Here is a 22,862-nt window from a genome sequence, read left to right as displayed (position 1 = left end):
GCTAAGCAGATCCAAATGCAGTTTTCTCTCCCTGCATTTTGTTGCGTTGTATTGTTCTATACAATGTGCACAATGTGAACTGTAACTCCCCAGTTCTTTGGCAGAACACTTGTGCTCATTACATCACAGGCTGGGTACAGTTAGTTGTTGTGTAGACTCAAAAGGAGCAATAAGTACTGTCTTTGATATGGGGACACCATGAAAGAATATGTAACACACAGATGTGCAGCATTGTGGAGACTGGCCTGTGATTGTGGATTGTGCAGTGGGGAATGCTGCTTTATGCTGAATAGCTCCCCTTCAGATAGCCAGAGGAGGTGATTGCCTCTTGGAGAACTCCCACAGCAAAGCCTGTTGGAACACCAACTACAAGCCCAGACCTGTGGATTCCAAAAGCTTTAACCAAGCTTCTAGTCGAATTGTATTTTTTCTGTGAATAAAAATGTGTCTCGAGAGTTGTTTAACTTGAGGATTAGAACACAGGGTTATGCAGCTACATCCTGGGACAGGGGGAGTGTCTGTCTGCTAGATGGCACAGATTGCACTACAAATATGAATAAGCTGAAGTGTCATTCAATAAGAGCTTCTCCTTAAGGGTAGGTGCTCATCTTTCCGGGGAAGCTCAGAGAGGCATGATTCCTCACAGCAAGGAAGTTGGAGCTCAGTCAGTGAACTCACTCGGCACCATCTTTCACATTAACTGTCTGCCATATCTTCAGTGCTGCTTTTTTATAGGCACTGCTACCTCGCTTAAGGTACACGCTGGCAAGGGTTTTGCTCTACCACCAATTGTGGTTCAGAATAATCAGTGCAGTTGTCTCAAGAGAACCAGATTCTATGCTTGGCCCTGCTACTGTCTTATTGTTTGAATCTGGGCAAAGTGCCTCATCTGTAAACTGGAGAGAATATAAACGGTGGATGAAAAGTATAAAGTGGTCGTTATCCTTGTTCCATTAAGTACAGAGCATCTCTTCAATTCAGTTTTGGCTTATTGGCTTATTGGCTTTTGTTTTTAGTAAACTTAAATGTATGTCATTTGTATAACAGGAAAACAGGAGCCACCTGAAGAAGTGGGTTGTGCCCACGAAAGCTAATGATACCGTCTACATGTTTTGTTAGTCTTTAACGTGCTATTAGACTATTTGTTGTTTTTTAAGTTTTTCCTGTTACAGAATAATGTGGCTACCCCTCTGAAGCATTAGTACAACAGTTTGCTTTGAAAAGATCCTGTGCATTTCATCTACTCTCATTTTTAGCATGAGAGACTCAACCCGGCAGTGGAAAATGAGATTATTCCTTGCAAATCTCAGAATCAGAAATATCCTGGCATGTGAAGGTTTATGGCCCACAACCAGTGCTGATATAAATTAATAGCCATTAAATGTTGTCCAACTTTCTTTGCCTATACAGGGTGCCCCACTATAAGTTGCCGATGGTTGTAGGAACGGATGCATTATAAGTCCTCCCATTCCCCACTTATAAGTTGCACAAACCCCTCCCCACCAATTTGCACAAATGCAAGTCCGCTGTGGGAAAAAAATTCCCTGCTTTAAATTGTTTCGCTATAAGGCCAAGGTTTTTGGAACATAACTTAGACTTATAGTGAGGATGGCCTGTACTAGACTATAAGTCAATTAGTAACACCTTATTATGCTCCTAGTAAAAATATACAGCAGACCCATGCAGTCAAATAGTTCTCCCAGACCCTACTTGCTCTCACTGCTGTGTTCTGCATACCCCATAAGTCTCTGCTTTGCATACATAAATGTCATTTCTGCTTTGGACTTCAATTCAGTTGAAGGCTTCAATCTCTTATCTGCTTGGACAACTCCAAGGCAGATATACCTAGGGTTGCCAGGTGTCCGGTTTTGAACTGGACAGTCCAGTTTTAAGCTTTCTGTTTGGGAAACAAATTGAAAAAATATAAATGAGAAAATATAAATGTCTGGTATTTTCTAAATAAGATCTAATGTAGATTGTGATGTAATGTCAAGCGTGTCTGGTATTATTGTTGAAACTATCTGGCAACCCTCGATATACCAGGATAGTTCCAGACTGTAAGGTGCAAGAATGTTACTGGTTCCTGTGCGTAAAAATGAGTCTGTATTTATTTTCACAGCTCCTGCCTTGCAGATCTTTACCTTGTTTTCTTTTTACCTCCTTGTGATCATCATTTGCAGTGAGAGGGAGAAGCTCAAGCTTTTAATACCCATTGCTGTGTATTGCTGGTAAATGGATGATTTCAAGTACAAGATGTTTCTTGTTTGATGGATGCTTAAGTTTGTTTCGGGACTTCTGGATTTTAAATCCAGAGTTTTGGACATCACTAATTGTAGAGTTGAAGCAAAATCTAGATGTAGATTTTGCTTCTTGTATCTCCCCACCTGCAGAATTTGGAGCTGTTTGAATCCAAATGTTTGTGAGTGGCTCAGGGGCAGCTGCCCTGTGGCCCAGTGATTCTAAGGGGCCCAGGGCTCTTGGCTGCCATCACAACTGTGGCAATGGATGGAGGCCTAAGCCCTTTAGAATTGCCATGGGAACGCCACACCATGCACCGCAGAGCCCCATGCACACCAGCCAGCCCGCAGGGTTGGCTGGAGTGGGGAGAAGGCACTGTGCCTCTGGGCAGTGCTGGGAGCTGGCTGGCCTGGCCCCGCCCCTTCTAAGCATGTACAGCTTATCGAGGTATCCCAAAATAGCTACCCCACATCTTAGAAACACTCCTGTTATTTTGAAATATTTTTCAAAATAACGGGCATGCTATTTTGCCATCCCTGTAAACCTGAATGCACAACGGTTAAGGGATGGCTCAAAATAACGCCTTATTTTGAAATATATTTGAAATAAGCTATGGTGCGTATCTTAGTCTGAGTTTCAGGTGCTGTGTAGGTGCACCCAGAGAGGCATACTCCTGTCACTGCATTTGACTGTTGCATTTTCTTGGTTTACAGGTTGATGATATTTGATCCCAGATCAAATCCCTAGAAGGCTCCAGGGAGATTGTTCTGATGCAGGAATCAAGTTTTCTTCAGGGAAGAAATAGACATAGTCAAACAAAAATATGAATCTCTGTAAACTCTAGTGTCCTGTCAATTGGTTGGCAGGATATTAGTGTTGGGTGAGGTGAAAGAATAAGCTATTGGAGGAACCACAAAGGATCACACCCTAAATACATGTTTTTCACACTTCTAAAGTCCTGGCAGGATCTTCAGCTCCTATGTGCATCTGGGCCAAAGAACCTTTAAGAAACATTCTCAGCTCTTATTTGCTGATCTAACTCTTCAAAATAGAGTCAAATATAATTTTCCTGAGTGGAAGAAGAACACCATACTGTGTGTAACATTGGCTCTAAGAGCTAGGCAATGATGTTATTCACTTGCTCCAGACTGCCCTAATCACATGGTTAATAAGTGCCAGTGCAGCTCATAGACTCATAGACTTTAAGGTCAGAAGGGACCATTATGATCATCTAGTCTGACCCCCTGCACAGTGCAGGCCACAAAATCTCACCCACCCCTCCTAGAATAATCCTCTCACTTATATCTCAGATATTGAAGCCTTCAAATACTTTGAAGACCCCAAGATGCAGAGAATCCTCTAGCTGTGATCTGTACCCCATGCTACAGAGGAAGGCGAAAAACCTCCAGGGCCTCTGCCAATCTACCCTGGAGGAAAATTCCTTCCTGACCTCAAATATGGCGATCAGCTAAACCCTGAGCATGTGGGCAAGACTCATCAGCCAGACACCCAGAAAGTTCTCTATAGTAACTCCTATCATCCCTCCATTGACCTATTTCCCACTGATAATGAATGGTCAATTAGTTACCAAGATCCTGTTATCTCATCAAACCATCCCCTTCATAAACCCATCTAGTTTAATCTTGAAACCAGATAGATCTTTTGCCCCCACTACTTCCCTTGGAAGGCCTTTCCAGAACTTCACTCCTCTGATGGTTAGAAACCTTTGTCTAATCTCAAGTCTAAACTTCCTACTAGCCAGCTTATGTCCATTTGTTCTTGTGTCCACATTGGTATTAAACTTAAATAATTCCTCTCCCTCCCTGGTATTTATCCCTCTAATATATTTTAAAAGTGCAATCATGTCCCCCCTCAGCCTTCTTTTGGTTAAAGTAAACAAGCCAAGCTCCTTGAGAGGTCAGAGAGGCAGATTGACCTTCACACCAAGAATCTTTCTGCTGCGAAAACAAAATTCCATGCCAGAGTTTCTCTGAGACTGTCAGATGCAAACATTACCTAGAGGGTATGTTTCATGGCCTAGGTAGAGAGCCTCTAGCTAGCAGGGCTTCGGGGCATGGGCATGCTGAAAATATCAGTGTGGATATTGAGGCTCAAGCCAGGCCTACACTAGACCTGGATGCTCAGCTTAAGGGATGTAACTCCAGCTATGCAGAATACATAGCTGGAGTCGACTTACTTTAAGCCAAGCTTGGTGGTGTCCCCACAGCAGGAAGCTGACAGGGGCTAAAGCTCCCATTGGCTTCCTTTACTCCTTGCAAGAGCCGGAGTTCCAGCTGCTAGTGGGGGCACCCTCTGAGTCTGATTTAGTGAGTTTTAGCTAGACTTGATAAATTGAACTCTGGAAGATCAATTGCAGCAGCGTTAATCTTCCATGGAGTGAAGACAAGGATTTAGGCTTTCAAGCCTAGGGCATGGTGAAATTGACAGCTTGATCTGCAGTGTCTACACTGATATTTGTAATGCACTAGCATGACCCTGGCTAATGTGACTGTGAGTGTGGACAGGGAGCCTAGCCTCACTTGATGGAGCAGTGAAATTAGTGATAGAGATGACAAACCCAAGGGCTGCGTCTAGACTGGCATGATTTTCCGGAAAAGTTTTCCGTTAAAAGCATTTTCGGAACAGAGCATCTAGATTGGCACGGATGCTTTTCCGCAAAAGCACTTTTTGCAGAAAAGCTTCCGTGCCAATCTAGACGTGCTTTTCCACAAAAAAGGCCCTGATTGCCATTTCGCAATCGGGGCTTTTTTGCGGAAAAAAAATCTCATCTGTCTACACTGGCCCTTTTGCGCAAAAGCTTTGCGCAAAAGGGACTTTTGCCTGAACGGGAGCAGAATAGTATGTCCGCAAGAAGCACTGAATTCTTACAGTAGGAAGTCAGTGCTTTTGCGGAAATTCAAGCGGCCAGTGTAGACAGCTGGCAAGTTTTTCCGGAAAAGCGGCTGATTTTCCGGAAAAACTGGCCAGTCTAGACACAGCCAAGGAGCGGCACATGTACTAAAAAGAACTGACCTTCAGTTAATCAGTCTAGAAAGCGGATGCAAGGATGAGTGGAGGGAAATCTTTCCAACTCTCAAATGAGGCTATTGGTGAAAACAAAAAGCAACAGAAGGCCCAAGATAAGACATTAATACAGAATGTCAGCAAACTATTTCAGGAACATTTTATGACAGTTTTTTAGTAGGTTTCAGATACTGATGATTTTTTTTCAACTGCAACAAATTCCAGACATCTCTAGTGCGATGTTAAAAGAAAAAGTGCTTGCTTATAGCAAGGTCAGAGTTTTGCTTTGATTTTAATTAAAATGAAATGAGAAAAATGGTGACTGATTCTGGGCAGAACAATTCAAAAGTACAGCATGGCCCCATGGTTGCTGGGGCTCCTTAACTCACCAGTTCTGAAGCGAGTTGTGACCACTAGGGGGCATTATGAACAGTTTTCAGCAATTGCAACCACCTCTTTCCTTACAGCTAGAAGAGAGGGTGAAACATTTTTTCTGTTGTAACATGGGGTTACAGACTGGAAAAGATTGAGAACCAGCGGCCTTTGGGGCCTTTTACCCCCACATTTTATTAATACAACAGTCCATGCCCTTGACGAGGTTTTTATCTGAGTTTGGCACTGTGAATCTGCTTACAGCATATGGTTTTAAAGCAGGGGTGGGGAACCTTTTTTGGGCCAGGGGCTGCTGACCCACAGAAAAATTAGTCAGGGGCCGCACACAAGTAAGAAGCAAAAACAAACAAACAAAAAAATCCCAAACAAATCCTCACTGATGTGGCCCCCAACGGAGAAGGAGAAAGACACTCTCCGCATTTCCCTCGCCTTGGGAGACCCAGCCTAGTAGATTTTGTGTGCTCCATCCCTGAAGGGGGGAGGGGTGGCCTGGAGCACCAGCATGGACTCCCCGAAGGTGGGTGAGGGGCCCTGAGCCTCGGGGGCTGGATCCAAGCAATCTGGAGACCACATCTGGCCCCTGGGCCTTAGGTTTCCCACCCTAGTTTTAAAGGGAGACAGAATGGAAAGAGACAGATACAAAACCCTCAAGAGAGTGGGGTGTTTCTCTTGCACACACAAATCCCAGAAAGGCCATTTGTGTACCCTCTCTCATCCGCACACTCTAAGCTATGACAATCAAGGTGTGGGACCTGCAACTGCCACTGAAGTTCCTGGTCTGAATCGGAGCTGATACCATTGGTCTTGGTTGCTGGAAGGGAGAGTAAAAGAACGAGTCTAAGAGGCAGACTATGACACTGACTGTTTGATACTTAAAACTTTAATAGTCAACCTGCTGTCATTTTCTTAGGTTTTTATTGTGTAAACTAATAACCATTTTTCACAACAATGCAAGTAAATACCAAAATCAGCCCACTGAAATGTTTCTTGTATAAAGGAAATTTTGGAGCATTTAAGGCAAGATTTGTCTATATTTACCTTTAATTTAGCATTGAAAAAATATCAGAACTTCAGATACTGATCTGTTTAACAAAATTGATATGGGATTTTTTTTCTTTCCTTTTTTTGGTGTAGTCTTTCATTTAAAAGCTTTACATTATAATGGAAATTTATACTAAGACACAGTTTTCTCTGGCTTGCTTTATAAATTCATTTTTTAAATGTAAAGGCACACAATAAAGCTTTATGCATTTATTAAAATATACACATTTTGGTAAATTTAGATTTCTTTTCTTAGTATCTTGATAAGTCAATATATATATATATATATTAGTATCAACAACACTTATTTGAAAATAAAAATCACTCCATAAAACATCTGCATATTTTTTTCTTTCTTCATGACACACCACAAGTTCCCATTGTACAGTGCACCAATGGGATTTTGGAAACCACAAATAAAATTAAATAATAATATAACAAACTTGTTAACAAATACATCAATTCATACCCAAACTGCAGAGAATTGTTACACCAGAAAATACCATCTGCATAAAAGCAAGTTACACATCATAAGAACAAACGAAATGGAAAAAGTAAAGATAATTTACAAGCTGAATTTATAACATCTGATGTCACTTATTTTCTGCCATGAGGATGCTAGAATGAAGGGTCTTGTAATCAAATTGTTGTTGTTGTAACTAAGTGCTGCGAAAAAGTTGGAGAGGGACTAAAATCTGGAGAAGGCTAAAAAGAGTATTTATGATTCCTCAGGATACTATTCTTGTTCCTTTGAAAGGGAAGGATTTATGATCACCAAGATGTAGTCATCACTTGATCAAAGGGAATGAAATCTGTGACTTCCATTAATGTTAATTGGAATTCTAGGGATACATGTTGGACTTACATTTTCTAAAAGTGTCTATTAAGTCTGCATGCCCCTATTTTCCGAGGGTCCAATCAGAGACACTGAACATGGAATTAAGAAGGTGCTGGACATCTACATCTGCCATTGACTTTGCTTGGGATTGGGTGTACTAAGCAGCTCAGTGACTTAGGGCCTTTAAGTACCTCAAGTTGGTCACCCATAAATGGAGGAATGCAGAATTAGTGGAGACTTCAGAAAATGTTGGCCTTGATTGCACATTAAATAGCCCCAAGATTCTGATGCTAGGGGAAATGTGGATGAGCTGCAACCAGAGGTAGACTTGGATCCCAACTCTCAGGGATTCTGAACTTCCTCCAGATTCATGGTAGTTGAATATAGGGTTTGGATTCAGACCCATCTCAGTGCAAATTGGGCATTTCCATCCTAGCTTATTATATACCTGTCTATTCATAGTTTTAATTATGTTTGAATAAGGTCAATTTTATAAACCACAGGCTAATATCCAGGCTGCTTTTAGCTTGATATGTGACTATTTCTTAGTCTACACCTAGAAGTCATCAAGGGGATTATAAAGTATATTAATTTGTGCAGTATCTTTAGAAATAGCCTTTTCTTACCATACAGAGTCCTTCAGTTTTATATGTGTCTTATGCTTTCCATACCTATAAATGCTGCTTCATTGTTCCTACTGCTACCAAAGTTAATACTGGAACACAAACTTCCCTCCTGCATAATCACTTTTCTTTTCCTCTTCTCCCTTGTTCTTTTATTTTTTAGATGAGAGTCAAGTAGATGCTTTCCTCTAATAGCCCATGACATAACAGGTGACTGTGAACAAAATATTTTGAACTTGCTGAAATCCACAAATATGCCTGAAAAAAGAAGGGATGGATGGATACAGAACTGCTAGAGTGAAGCATAGGGATATTCATTGCCTGGGTCATAGCCAATGTTCCCTCTAATCTTTGTCATCCATGTGCAGAATACATTTTGTTATGTGCACCAAGGCATGTGTGAATGTGCACCACCAGAAGAAACACAAATCTAGCTGTGAGTGCTCTGCTAATCAGCTGGGTGGCATTGGAATCTTTCCTGAGTAGCCTCATAAGAGCTCAACTTACAGGGAATCCTGGTCATATTCGGTGGGCCCTTGATCAGTTATGTAAGTATTATTAGGGATTGAACGATAACATATTGTTTCTGGTGACTACTCTAGTACATGCCATTTAAGCTGCAAGGGAATATAGGCCTTGATTCCTCAAAGAACTTTAGCATGTGTTTATGGCTAGGCACATGCTTAAGTACCTTACAGCACTGGGGCTACAATGACTATTTTAAAGCATTATCTAGAACAGGAGCTATTTTCTAGTACAGGAAAATAAGGCATATTCTTTCTCCCTGAAAATGTTGGGCCTGACCTGATGAGGTGTCGTCTATCTATCATAGGTATTTTCAACACATTTATCATCATAATTACTAAGCACCCAATTTGAGTGAGAGATGATCTTTTTGGAGGTGCTCAGCGTGATAAGTATCAGACCCACAGGAACGATATTAGAGATGATAAAATAGATACACACACTGAAAATTCAGATTCTCAGTGGGTGAAAACCCAGGATTTCTTCTCAGTGGGTATCTCATGTAGTTTTATGTGTCAGTATTTTCAAACGCACCTCAAACTGCACCTGCAAAATGTACCATCCACCTCACAATGTATCAATGTCACATCTGCCAATACAAACCCAGATTAGGTGCTCATGCCACAGGTGCACGTGAAAATTCTCTCTCAGATCCTGTGATCTTTATTGAGGGCAAAACTTGGTGGATGCTCTATGTGAAGGCCCTTTGGAAATATCCTCAGATTCTCTTTTAGCCAGGGAGAGAATATTTGTGGAAGATCAAATACAAATACTTGAATAAAAAATTAAGTTTATATAAAGGATATGATTTTGTTGATACTTCAGTTTAAAAAAAAAACAGTGCCAGTTAAACCTCTTCAGTCCGGTACTCTCTGGTCCAGCAATATTTGAGGTCCGGCATGATCTTAGTTAGCTGGATGTCCACTTACCATGGATGTGGCCAAGTTTCCCGCAGTTCTATAAAGTTTGTTTACAACCATCAGTCCTGGCTCTCAGAGTTCTGTGCTGTTATTTACTTCTAATTTACTTCTAATTTACTTCTAAATGTCTTCTTGTGGTTTGGCAAATTCTCTAGTTTGGCATTGGTCAGGTCCTGAGAGGGCCGGACTAGAAAGGTTCAACCTGTACATTTTTATCATTGGACTCTGTTGACATGTACAAATTATGTACACTTTCCTTGTGCTTATATTCAAATCAGAAACCCTGGATGAAGAAACAGCTGAATATAATTTAAGACGAGTAGTCTCTCTCTCTCTCTCTCTCTGACTATACTGTGCATATGTTTGTACAGATGCACACAGTAACTTAAACAGAATCTTAAGAGCATGGTAAAAATCACATAAAAACTAGGAGAGCCTACACATCCTTCCTCCCAAATCTAAATATAAAGGTGTTGAGTCTAGTTGAGGTCACACTGCTCTCAGCCCTCCAGTGCAGCTATTCAATTCCTGTTAAAGTCAATGGCTGTGTCTAGGCTGGCCAGTTTTTCCAGAAAATCAGCCGCTTTTGCGGAAAAACTTGCCAGCTGTCTACACTGGCCACTTGAATTTCCGCAAAAGCACTGACTTCCTACTGTAAGAAATCAGTGCTTTTTGCGGAAATACTATGCTGCTCCCATTTGGGCAAAAGGGCCAGTGTAGACAGCTGAGATTTGTTTTCCGCAAAAAAGCCCCGATTGTGAAAATGGCGATCGGGGCTTTTTTTGCAGAAAAGCGCATCTAGATAGGCCATGGATGCTTTTCCGCAAAAAGTGCTTTTGCGGAAAAGCGTCTGTGCCAATCTAGACGCTCTGTTCCGAAAATGCTTTTAGCGGAAAACTTTTCCGTTAAAAGCATTTGCGGAAAATCATGCCAGTCTAGACGTAGCCCATGGGTATCTGTGGGCAAATTTGGGGCTTCTTTGACTTGCTTCAACAGATAAAATTATACACAGAACATTCCATCCTTAATTGTCTTGTTTTTATTATCTATTTATTTCTCATAAATTGAAGGTTCTTTTAGATTTTCTGTATTAATTCAGGGGTTTGTAAAATCAGTTAGAATTATATCAATTCTATTGGACCCAATCCTCTAATAATTAGTTGCATGAGTAAGTCTTACATAAGTAATTTTGTTGACATTGAAGGGCAAGGCTCTGATTATAACTACACCAGAATGTAATTCAACTGACAGGAATTCTGAAATCATTGGAGTTACTCTGGGTACTTACTGCTGAAACTAAAAGCAGAATTTGGCTCTCAGGGACTACTCGTGTGAGTAAATATTGCAAGGTTGGTCCCACTGGTTTCATTGCAAAAGTTGTTGTGAATGGATGTGTTTGTGTGTATTAAAATATGGCCCTTGGATGTAGAGTGCACGTGTCCAAAATCTATCAGAGTTTTTACACGCACAGTAAACATTTTCATATAACAGCAACCACTTAGTTTTAATTGGGTAGGTGAATTTGGTACAGATGCAGCATTGAACTGAGCTTGGCATAGTATGGGCAAGTGCTATGCAGCATTCACCCATATCTGTCTTTTAACCTCAGTCCAGGTCTACAACCTCCTGTCCTGGCATTGCAGCTCTGGGGTCCTCTCTTTACCAGGTTGCCAGTTCAGTTGTGGACAGATGCTGAACAGGGACCTGGATGAGACCACAGCATTCACTTTCATTTGTTTCCTATCCCAGGAGAGAGCAATGTTCATCTAGCTTAATATACTGTCTATGGCGGTAGCCAGCTCCAAATGCCTTATAGAGAACAAACAGGAGAGGTCAAATGTCGAGTGATCCATCCCGTCATCCATTCCCAGCATCCCTATCCTCCATGAACTTATCTAGTGCTTTCTTGAACCCAGCTGTAATTTTGGCCTTCACAACATGCCATGGCAACAAGTGTCCCAGGCTGACTGTGCATTGTATGAAGGTTAATGCATTAGTCCACTGAACTATTTCAACCTTTCTGACATGTGCGCGCTCTCTTCCCCACTATGTTTTAGTGGGGTGTTTCTTTCCCAACACTGCATTGATGGGGCACTCCACTATTCAAAGGCACTAATCCACATTATAGCAGGATCATAAAGATCTGTATCAACTTCCAGCTGTTCCACAAAGGCTTTGTCAGTTATTGGCTAGTTGAAATTAAACGAACTGATGGGAAAATACTGTTATATTGGAAAATCTCATACTACATTATTTTTTAAAAGCCTCTGTGAACTGATAGGTGAAAAGTTTTAAAGGGCAAGGAAAAGCTTTGAAAGATGAGTTAGTTCTGAAAGTTAATTTTGCAGACAGATTCCCTCCTCCCACTAGAAACTAGCAAAGCAGCTAAAAGACAGAAAGAAAGTAAAAATAGCGGTTGTGCCCCAAAGATGCCAGCAAGAGACATTTTATGACCAATTAATGAAATAGGGGAGTAACACAGAAACTGTGACATTCAAATTTTACCCAAATTTGAAGATATTTGAGCAGAGGAGGAATTTGATTCAAATCCATCTCTGATAGAACCTTTCATGGTACTAGTGAGCTCAGCTATAGAATTGTAACAGTAACACTGGGAGCGTATTTGGGCACCTAAAGTTAGAATTTGGTCTTTCAAATAAGTTACCTTTTTCCATGAGCTCTTTTCACTTACTATAGACCGCCGAGTACATAACTGTATTGTTTTTCAGTTTGGTGGCCAAACTCAAATATTTGAAAACAACAACAAAACATGTTCAATGTAGCTTAAATTAGCTCCTTTCATTTTCAGGGGGTTTTACAATTATTTTGGGGTATTTTGGTTTTTTAAGTAACTAGCTAAATTTTGAAATGAAATATCACCGTGAAATGGAAACTCCACACAGCATTTTGAAAATGCTGAAACAAAATGTTTTAACTTTAAAATTCCATTTGTGAGGGACAAAACTATTCACCCAGTTCAGCCCAACTCTGTGAATTGATGTGGTTGAACTGAAAGTATCTTTTCCAGTGAATAAATTATTTGCTCAAAAAATTATACCCAGCTCTAGTGCCTACCTTTCAGCCACTTATAACTAATGGACCAAACCCTTTAGAGTTTTCTCAGTTCTCATTAAATCCTTATGACAAGAAAACTCGCACTGATATCAGTGTTTTTGTTGTGTGTAAACCAAGGGACACAACCTCCTTGCCTCTCTCCCTGACCTCGTGGAAGCCAGCAGTTGTTCTGCAGGGTTCCAAGACCACAGAGTTTATTATTAACGTATATAAATAGTTTGGATGGCATCCTTAGCACATTGGCTGGGTGTCATGTTATAAATAAATGTGTAATTGCTTGTGGAGAATTCTAGCATTGTTTAATTTCTTGTGAAAGGATCTATTTCTATTTGCAGTTTCTTGCAATGTGTCTGACATTTTTAAATGTGACAGCCAGCGACATTCTAAGATGTCCCATTTGAATTTCAGCTTAGTTGTGTGCTGATGTTAGACAGTCATAATGGCGACTACATGCTGTGTCCGGCTTGGCTTTCATCTCAAAGGTAAAAGAGAGGTTCTCTGGGTATGTGCTCTGGCCAGACTTCACACCAGTTGGGATCTGGTGTTAGGCTTAAAATTACCTTGCCTAGAGGGCCTGCTTCTAAACTCACCCCAGGAATTTCCCTGGCTTCCATGGAACTGCTCATGAAAGTAAAAACTAATCATGTGTCACGTCCTTACTTGTCTGACTTACTGTATCTCTAAAGCCCCAACATTATTTACCCTCAGCCCAGATGATAATAAATTTGGCAAATGCACAATGTTCATGCTAAAATGGCATGAAGGTTTTTCCTATTCAAATGGCAAAGTGACATGAGTAAAATTCACCTGAATATGCACCATGGATTTTGTCTTTGCTAAGCATTGGGAGGGAATGGCTGTGAGAATTGTGGGCCTGATTGGATTCTTGATTGCAGCAATGTAGATTAGGAACAAAGATAATGAGGTCAGTGGAGTTTGCTGGATTACCCTTGTACAATGGAGGGGGCAGAAATTAGCCCTGTAGCTTTCAACAATTGAGAAAGTAGTCATTCTTAGGCATTGGATATTAGGTAAGTTAATTAAAAACATGTTTTGGATTTTTTTTGTATTGTAATCATTTAAAGCCAGAACTGCTGTATGAGACATTGAGCTAAGAATGGATCATCTGTATGCAAGCTGGTCATAGATAATTTACACTAGAGATGCGACCCTATGCCCTGAATGTCTTTAGCCTGTTCGCCAGGAGCTGGGAGTGGATGACAGGGAATTGCTCACTCAATGATTAGCAGTTCTGTTTCTTCCCTCTGAAGCATTTGGCATTGGCCACCATTGAAAGACATGCTGCTGGGCTGGCTGGACTATTGGTCTCATCCAGCATGGCCATTCTTATGTCTATACACTAGGGCTGTGTCTAGACTGGCCAGTTTTTCGGGAAAATCAGCCGCTTTTCCAGAAAAACTTGCCAGTTGTCTACACTGGCTGCTTGAATTTCCACAAAAGCACTGACTTTCTACTGTAAGAAATCAGTGCTTTTTGTGGAAATACTATGCTGCTCCCGTTCGAGCAAAAGTCCTTTTGCGCAAAACTTTTGCACAAAAGGGCCAGTGTAGACAGCCCAGATTTGTTTTCCACAAAAAAGCCTCGATCGCGAAAATGGCAATCGGGGCTTTTTTGTGGAAAAGCGCGTCTAGATTGGCACGGACGCTTTCCGCAAAAAATGCTTTTGCGGAAAAGCGTCCTGCCAATCTAGATGCTCTTTTCCGAAAGTGGTTTTAACGGAAAACTTTTCCGTTAAAAGCATTTCTGGAAAATCATGCCAGTCTAGAAGTAGCCAGTGTGATGGGAACCAGAGCAGACATTGTATAAAGGGAAGAGGGAGACAATAAACATTTCTCCCGGTCTCTGAAAGCTATTAGAATCCAAATGTGCTAAGAAGAGGCCACTAGTCCTGCACAGTGTGGGTGTGAGCTACATCAGAGACCAAAAGGGAAATCCTAGCTCCACTGAAGTCAATGGTAAGGCTCCCATTGTATTCAGCGGGACTTGGATTTCCATCCAGATGCTGCTTCTGCAAAGTCAGCCAGGATGTTGTAGTTGATAGTTTTGTAATTCAAAGGGATGGCAGGAGAATGATCTCAGAAAGGCCCATTGTGTATCCTTTTGCGGGTCTAGCTGAACCTAAATTTGCTGGCTATCAGGTCAGGCTGCAAAGCCAGCTTTATATTCTGAGTGAGATTTCCAGACCTGCTTAATGGACTGAGATACACTATTCATTAATTTGGCTATGAATTATACATCTAAATCCCCTAGGCAGCTTTGAAAATATTTATCTCTGGCTTTGTCTGGGGAAGTGAGCCCCAGTTTGGGAGGGTGGGGTTCTGCTTTGATTCTGTTTCACTTTACTGTTTACTGCGATTGCATATTCTGTACATGTGCCAAGTTCAGAATCTTGCATTTAAATTACTAAATAAATAAAACCATGGATGGGAGAGAGTGACTCAGAAACATCCAATTTTTAATCAGAATAACTCCTATCAGAGTTTAGTTAATAATGTTTCTGTTATACATCGAAAGGAAAAGACACAGGAGGCCAAAGTTATTCCTGGCATAACTCTACTGACTTCAATGGAGCTACTCCAATGAGTTTGGCCAATCAAGCTTGTAATTAGATATGAGAAGGCTGCATTATTTCTAGTAGGTCTGATCCTGCAGTCTTCACTAAGGCATAATTCCCATTCCCATTGCTGGGAGTTTTGGGCCAGTTTTCTATTGGTAGCCAGTGGATTAACTATCAATGAACATTCATCTCCTAAGAATCCCTGCCTTGTGTTATATGAACGCCCCGTCCCTCTTTGCCTGTTCCATTTGGTTTCAAAGTGAGGTGTGATACTACGGAATTTTAGTCACCACAGCAACTAACTGCACTTCCGTATTTTTCATAGCAGCACCTAACAGTCCAGTGGTTGAAAATCTCCAACATAGATGAGGTAAGGATCCTTAATACAAAGTACAGAGTATGGCAAAGAATGAAATGTCAGTGGCCCAGTTATCTACAGTTGCCACGAATATTGTCCAGTGATGATCTAATTAATGACAGATGTGACATGAAGTAATAAATAGAAACATCATGGCTACGTCTAGACTGGCCCCTTCTCCGGAAGAGGCATGCAAAGCAGGCAAGTCAGAATAGGGAAATCTGCGGGGGATTTAAATATCCCCCGCGGGATTTAAATAAACATGGCCGCCACTTTTTTTCCGGCTTGGGGAAAACCCGGAAAAGAGCGTCTAGACTGGCGCGATCCTCCGGAATAAAGCCCTTTTCCGGAGGATCTCTTATTCCTGACTTGCCTGCTTTGCATGCCTCTTCCGGAGAAGGGGCCAGTCTAGACTTAGCCCATCTGAATGACAAACTATTGAGGATCAGTGAATCAGTAGAAGACACATAATGATGGCAATGGAGTCCAAGCCTTGGTACCGATGGTGCCAAGAGAAATGGAGTTTGAAATTGATGAGTATTATATAGTGGAATGAATTAAGTCTAGATGAGGAGTGACTCTCATCATAGTGAAAGATGTGCGCAAACCACAAAATTTAGATCCGGATCTAAGAAACCCAGGTGTGCTGGGATCTGAAGTTTTTCCTTCGGTCTGTTCTAGAATATGGTGCAAACTATGAAGATTGCGTTTTAATTCCAGAGCGTGGGGTGTTTACATTCAGGGAGTTTGGTTCAGGCTCATCCCTCGCTATGGTGTTTGCAGTGGGTGCTAAAATGGAGGATGAACATTTTGCTCTATGAGACCAAGATCCCTGAATCCACCTTTAATCTGCTCCTGAGATTCCCTTGGGAAATGTTTTACTGCCTCAGTGTGCTTATCCCTAGCTAGCAAAAGTTTTCTTTCTATAAGTTTAAGGGAAAAAAATATACTTGCTAAGAAAATGCCAAATATGTTGGTCCACACCAGTATAGTCATGGGGTAAATATTCTCTATGGAAAGAACAGAGAGTATGTCTCATGACCCCATAAGATCAGCTGCTCGTGTAACTGCTCACACAACACTTGCCCTATTTGGCACATCTCTCATTTAAATTTCATTGTCAGTGATGTCAAAAGAGGTCAACAGAATGCTTAATAGACATAGAAAGAATCTGCCAGTCAGCCAATCCATCCATCTGCTGGCCCTCTTGGTAATATTCACCAAGACAGGCCACACTGGTGGACTCAGAATGGGTCACTTTCTTGTTTTGTTCAGTGTGACAATCTCAAAATTCAGGATACAAATTTTATAGAACTAACCTGAAGAGTAAAAAAGTGAGCAAGTAAGTGATGTGATTTTGGGAGTTTTAGGAAGGGTGGAATTTAAAATGAGAGCCAAAGAAGCCTTCACATTCTAGCCCAAGGGTTAGGTTAGTGAGAAATAGCATTGTGGTTTTGTGGGTGTTAGGTCTACTCTGGTGAGTAGTCAAGCTCATCATTTGCAATCAGGGCCTCAGAGTTCTGTTTGTGTTTGCCTTTGCTTTTCGATTTGCTACTCGTCCGACTGCTTTCCTTTGCTTCTGACATCTGCTGGTAAGAGAAGCCTTTGTCTTCTGAAGGTGCCCAGTCCTGGTAGTGGTCACTCTCATTAGCATAGGAAAAGCCTTCTTCGACCGAGAATGGGTCAACATCCACGTCATAGCGCTGGTATGTGCTCTGATGAAGGACCTCTTCCCGGGCGCTGATTTCAAGTGTGCTGTTCCACATGCCGTAGCCAAAGTAAATGAGCAAGCCTGGCAGGGAGGAGTGGGGGAATATGGAAGGGACACAACTGTTAACTATCTGAGAAAGGAAACACTTTGGAATAAACAAATGGCATGTTCTGGTTAGTTAAAGATTTAACAGTTAAACACATGTGATCTTATAAAATTGATACCATGATGTACTTACTGTTGTCTTGGTCTATTAGCTATATGGAATACATATATTTTACGTGGCAGGAAGAGAAGAACAAGAAATACCATATAAATGTAAAAACACAATCACTGGAGTTAGGTACCATCACTCTCCCGTGGGATATTTGGCAGCTAGTCTACATCAGTCTAGCAGCACTCCAGGGATGTCATTGAAGTCAGTGGAATTACGTTGATTTGCATCAGCTGAGCATCTGGTCTATGCAATATCAGGCCCCAAAAGTGATGAGATGGGTTTAAAAATCATGAGATTGTAAAATAATACACTTCTGGGGTTTACAATTTAAAGTTTCTCTCTGCAAACACAAGGGCTAGAAGCTAGAACTATACTTATCGCTTTAAACACGAGGTGAAATGTTCACAAAGACGTGACTCCAGGATCTGGGGCTTGAAGAAAAACATCAAAAGCCATCAGATTGGTGATAAATTTCCCAAACTGCATTTTCTTACTTTTATCTTCCCCAGATACCCTTTCTCTTCAGTCTGTTCAGTGTTCTCTGCATTCTCACCCTCTCTCACATGCTGTTCCTTGCACAGAGCCAATGTACTTCATAGTCATAAGGTTAAATATGTTCAATGCTAAAATGATACAGAAACCCTGTCCTTCTGTTGCTCTAAGGCGTTTCTTTTCAGGTGTGGCTTTCTCACTCCCTTCTCATGTGACACTGCACTCTCCCTCCATGAAATGAAAGCATGAAATGTTTTTTCCAGAAGCCCAAGTACATGGAGATTTAAGATCCTTAACTGGTAATAGATTCAAGAATCAATCAGATGTGTTCCTGCAGGATTTACATCTGCTGGGGTCTGTTTCAGCTGTGGCTGTAAATGATGTCATCATGTGAGTTAACAGAGAGTTCACACACCATGACTACAACAGCAAAGGTAAAACAAACTCTACCCACTTTGGCCCTTTCACCATAGAAGCTGTAGGGGATGCAATTATATTTAAGAGAAGCTACCTTTCTTTAGTAATTGTCTGTGGTTGATAACTAACCTGATGCCATGTAAGCCACAGGGGAAAGGTAATTAAATCTACCAGACTTTGTTGCTATTTTGAAATCACCTTTATTTAAAGCTGCAGGAGGAAGTCATTATATTTGACTGGAGCCAAAGTTTCTTAAGTAACAGTGTACAGCTATTCTCCTGAGAGTCAACAATCCTTTGAGTATGTGACCTCCAACCTCAAAATCATGTGTAGCAGCTACTGCAAAAGAGCTATATTTTGTAATACAGACCCCTTCAAAATAGACTTCTCATGCTCTAGGGTGGGAACAGCTTGCAGAGGTCAGGAATAAATTACCTCCCATGAACAACAGAATATGATCACAGAATTTCTGGAGCAACCAGGTGTTGGCCACTGCCAGAAGTAGAGTACAGTAGAGAAAGCTATTGCTAATCATAAGTGTTCAAAAAAAGAGTCGGGTACACATCAAACCAAAACCAACCCTCTTCCCCAACCCCCAACAAGCTTGGCAAACATCACTGGACTTAAAGTATTGGAAATTATTTTTATTCGCCTTTTATATTATATATTTTTAAGCTTTACAGGTCATATTTTCAAGTGTTTCTCTGCAATCCTGAGGCTAAAATCACAAGTCTTGTGATAGTTGGTATGTTTTCTTAAAGCCCTATTTCCTGGAGCCAGGTGATTATGTGAAAAATTCCACTTTCATTTTAAAAAAATAAGGTTTCTAGCCATCAAGACTGTGGAGGGAAGCTCAAAAACGGGAATCGTAAAGGCCCCAACACTACAAGGCAACTAAAAAGATCCCAGAATACATTATTTCTCTTAAATCTCATGGATTTTAATCCAATCTGTTTTAGATCGCCTGACTTGTGATTTTCAAATCCGTGGGGTTGGCAACAGTGTTCCCTCTAATTTTTTCCATCCCCTGAGCAGAATGAATTTTCCTATGTTTACCAATGTGGAGGGGATGCGAGACAGATCACCTTCATATTGGTGTACATTACAAAACTGCATGTGCTGGGAGGGGGGGGGCCAAGGGGTTCTGATGATGGGAAGGGGCTAGGGCAGAGGGCTGGGGTGAAAGAGTGTGAGGGTTCTGGCTGGGGGTGTGGGCTCAAGAGTAGGGCTGGAGTTGAGGGGCTCAGGGCTGGGACAGAGGGTTGGGGTGCAAGGACTCTGGCTGTGGGATAGGGCTGGAGGAATGGGGTTTGGCATCCAGGAGGGAGTCTCCACATTTGGGGAGGGGCTCTGAGCTGGGATGCAGGAGGAGTATAGGGTTTGGGCTGGGGTATGGGCTTTGAGGTGGGGCCATGGATGAGGACTTTGGGGTGCAGGAGGGTATGCAGGGAGGTGAGGGGCTCAAGGTGGGGTAGGAGGCTGGGGCTTGGGAATACCAGGGTGGCTGGGGCTGTCAGGGAGGGGCTCCCCCTTGCTGCTTGTAGCAGCTCTGTACTGGAGCCAGTGGAGGGGTGGGGGAAGGCTCTCCCCTGGCAGCTTCAAGGCATTGGGAGAGTGATCTGCAGCCATGCAGCTGAGAGGGAATTATGGTTGGCAATACCAGAAACTCCACTGACTCCTGCTTGCCTAAGCTGAGAAGCTGGATGATTTTAGTAACATGGCCACACGAAGCAATAAGACTTGCTGTTCCTGCTGCCGAGTTCCTCATGCCCAGTCAGCCTGAAGTCTTAAAAAATAGATGAGCCAGGGTCCCAGAAATCTCCTGGTAGGGTTGAAAACAATGGCTCCTGCACTGCCAGATGGTCAGCCTGTTCATAGAAATTTAATGAAGCTGCAGTGCTGAGCCCTGGGAAGTGCTGGTCGGCTCTCAGTCCAATTAAATCCTAAAAATATAGCCTGTGAAGCTCTTTTGTGAAGCCCTCTGTTTACTTTGCTGCTTGGCGGCACAGAGCTGCTTTGATATAAAAAAGCAAAAGCAAAACAAATGAAATTGTTTACCACTATTTAGATTCTGGGTGAGTGCTGCGAAGCTACAGGATGTACTGCTCTATTTCTGGAGTGCAGCAATGACGCAATGTGTCTGATTGGGAAGTGGAGAGAGAGAGAGAGCACCTTTGGGACAGGTCTGCTCAGGGGAACCTCTGGAATTGTACATAGAGATTCTGTATCGCTCCTCCTTTCTCAAGAGAACAGCCCCAGAAGATGCTCTCTCTCTACAATACACTCCAGGTCCTAAGGGAAATGAGTTTTTAGGGTTGCCACTTGCCCCAATTTCAGTTTTAAAGCTGCGGAGTTCAGTGCTCTGCTGGGCTTGGGGAGGACAATACATCCTCATTTGATGCTACATGCATTGGGAGAACCAATGTCATCCAGGAAAAGTGAACACAGTCTCACACTGCAATTAGGAACATAGCAGACACACGCATTGCCAAATTGGATAAGTCCTCGTATCCTATTAGCAGCTGCTTCGGAGGAAGGTGCAAGTTACCCCGTTACAGACAAATCCTGGAATAATCTACTCACAGAAGTACTTTGCAAGTCCCAAATAGATAGTGACTGTGTTATGCCCAAAGCATGAGGATTTATATATCTTATTCTTATTTTACCTTGACCTCGGGTAACTATGCCTGTTCTGATTATTCATATCAATGTCTCATTCTTTTAACATACTGGTAAGTTCTTGGCTTCAGTGATGCATTGTGTGAAGCAAAAACAAGTATTTCTTTGCCTGGTTGTAAAAGTGTTGCCAGCAATTTCATTGGGTTCCCCTTGTTTTAGTGTATGTAGGGGCAAAAACAAAGTGTCTAATGCCCTTTTCTGCACCACTCATTAAGCACTTCTACCATGTTACCTTTCATTTGTCTGTTTTCAAAACCACAGTGCTGCACATGGAGGGCTTTCTGTTCCTCTAGCCTTTTCTGCTGCCCTTCTCTCCACTCCTCCTGCTTCTCTTATAACCTTTTAGAAACGAGTTAACCAGAATGGAACAGCATTTTCCTGTGTCAAGAGCAGAAGGGCTTGTCTTCACTGCAGATGTAACTTGAGTTGCACATTGAGTTGAATGTTACTCCTCACTCAAGTTGTATCCACACACATAACACATTAGCTGCAGTGCGGTAGTGCTCTCTGTTCTAATTGGCTGGCCTGTCACTGGGTTCCGGCTAAAACTTCCAACTGCTAAGATGACTCCTTTGTAGCCCCTATCTCACAGAGCTGGAAGGGACGACCTTGAGAGGTCACTGAGTCCAGTCCCGTCCCCTGCCCTCACAGCAGGACCAAGTACCATCCCTGACAGATTTTTGCCCCAGGCTCCTAAATGGCCCCCCTCAAGGATTGAGCTCATCAGGCTGGGTTTAGCAGGCCAATGCTCAAACCACTGAGCTATTCCTCCCCTCCCTTGGATGCAGCTCAGCTTCCAGTGGCTCCCCAGATGGGATGTGTCCCCAAGGGTCTTAATGCCACGCACATGCGACTGCAGTGAAACACAGCAGCTGGGATGTTATTCTGCACTGTGGCTGCACTCGTGAGCGAGGATAACTCAGGTGGAGGGACTCAAGCACTGCTAATTCTTGTCAACTCTGCAATGAAGACTGACCCTAAATGGTGCAGTTAGCACGAAGTCTGGCCTGAGACAAGGAATGAGACAATCAACTCCCGACAGCCTGGGAGTGGGCAGAATATGCAGTTGGAAAAGCTCACTCCTTGGCTTGCTCCTTAGACCTTTTGGGAAAATTGCACCCAAATCTGGGATGATTTTTAATTGAGTAACTCCTGTGCTCTCTATGGCCCCGATCCTACAATTTGATCCAAACAACCCTTTACATTTATGAATAGTCCCACTGAAATCAGTAGGGCTCTGTGGGAGCACAGGGCCCATCCATGTGGATCAGGGACTATGACTAGAAATGTTGCAAATGAGCTGAATAACATCAGCTTATCGCTTCTACTATGTGAGTCACTCAGCTGTTCTGTAATGGAGAGATCAGGCCGGTGCTTAGAGCCAGTTTAATTTGGCTGTGTCCTTCAGCAGCTACAGAACGGAGAATAATTCATTTCACCGAATAAACTGCTTTATCGCTAGCCATCTCTTTGGTGTACCTCTCCTGGAGGACAGTCTGTCAAACAACTTGAGGATTCATGTATGAGAACGCTTAATCTGAACAGGTACCCAAATTAGTGATGGGAAAAAAGCATAAAAACTGGCTTTAGTGCAACATGTGATTCATAAAACAGGCAATTTACTTGCTAGGGAAAGCAGCCCCCAAATTATGCAGTGAAGGTGAAAGAACAGCTGCTGAAATCTGCTCTGGCCCTGCAGCTCTGTGATGACCCAGGCAGCTATCATGGTGGGT

The 22,862-nt window shown here is 42.2% G+C and overlaps 1 protein-coding gene across 2 annotated transcripts in view; it reads right to left on the bottom strand.

Annotated features, from left to right (window-relative positions):
- Nucleotides 1-5,598: 5,598 nt before the first annotated feature.
- SLC7A14 (solute carrier family 7 member 14) overlaps nucleotides 5,599-22,862 on the bottom strand; it is a 95,874-nt gene continuing 78,610 nt past the window's right edge. For both annotated transcript variants that reach the window (XM_075937935.2, XM_089780764.1), the window contains one exon: nucleotides 5,599-17,405. In XM_075937935.2, the coding sequence (XP_075794050.1) occupies nucleotides 17,083-17,405 (323 nt within the window). In that variant the 3' untranslated portion in view covers nucleotides 5,599-17,082. The remainder of the gene's footprint in view (nucleotides 17,406-22,862) is intronic.

The sequence above is a fragment of the Pelodiscus sinensis genome, chromosome 10, assembly GCF_052426305.1.
Source record: "Pelodiscus sinensis isolate ZL-2025 chromosome 10, ASM5242630v1, whole genome shotgun sequence".
NCBI lineage: Eukaryota > Metazoa > Chordata > Testudines > Trionychidae > Pelodiscus > Pelodiscus sinensis.
Note: the sequence above shows the minus strand (reverse complement) of the source record. Positions and strands in the feature narration are given on the sequence as shown.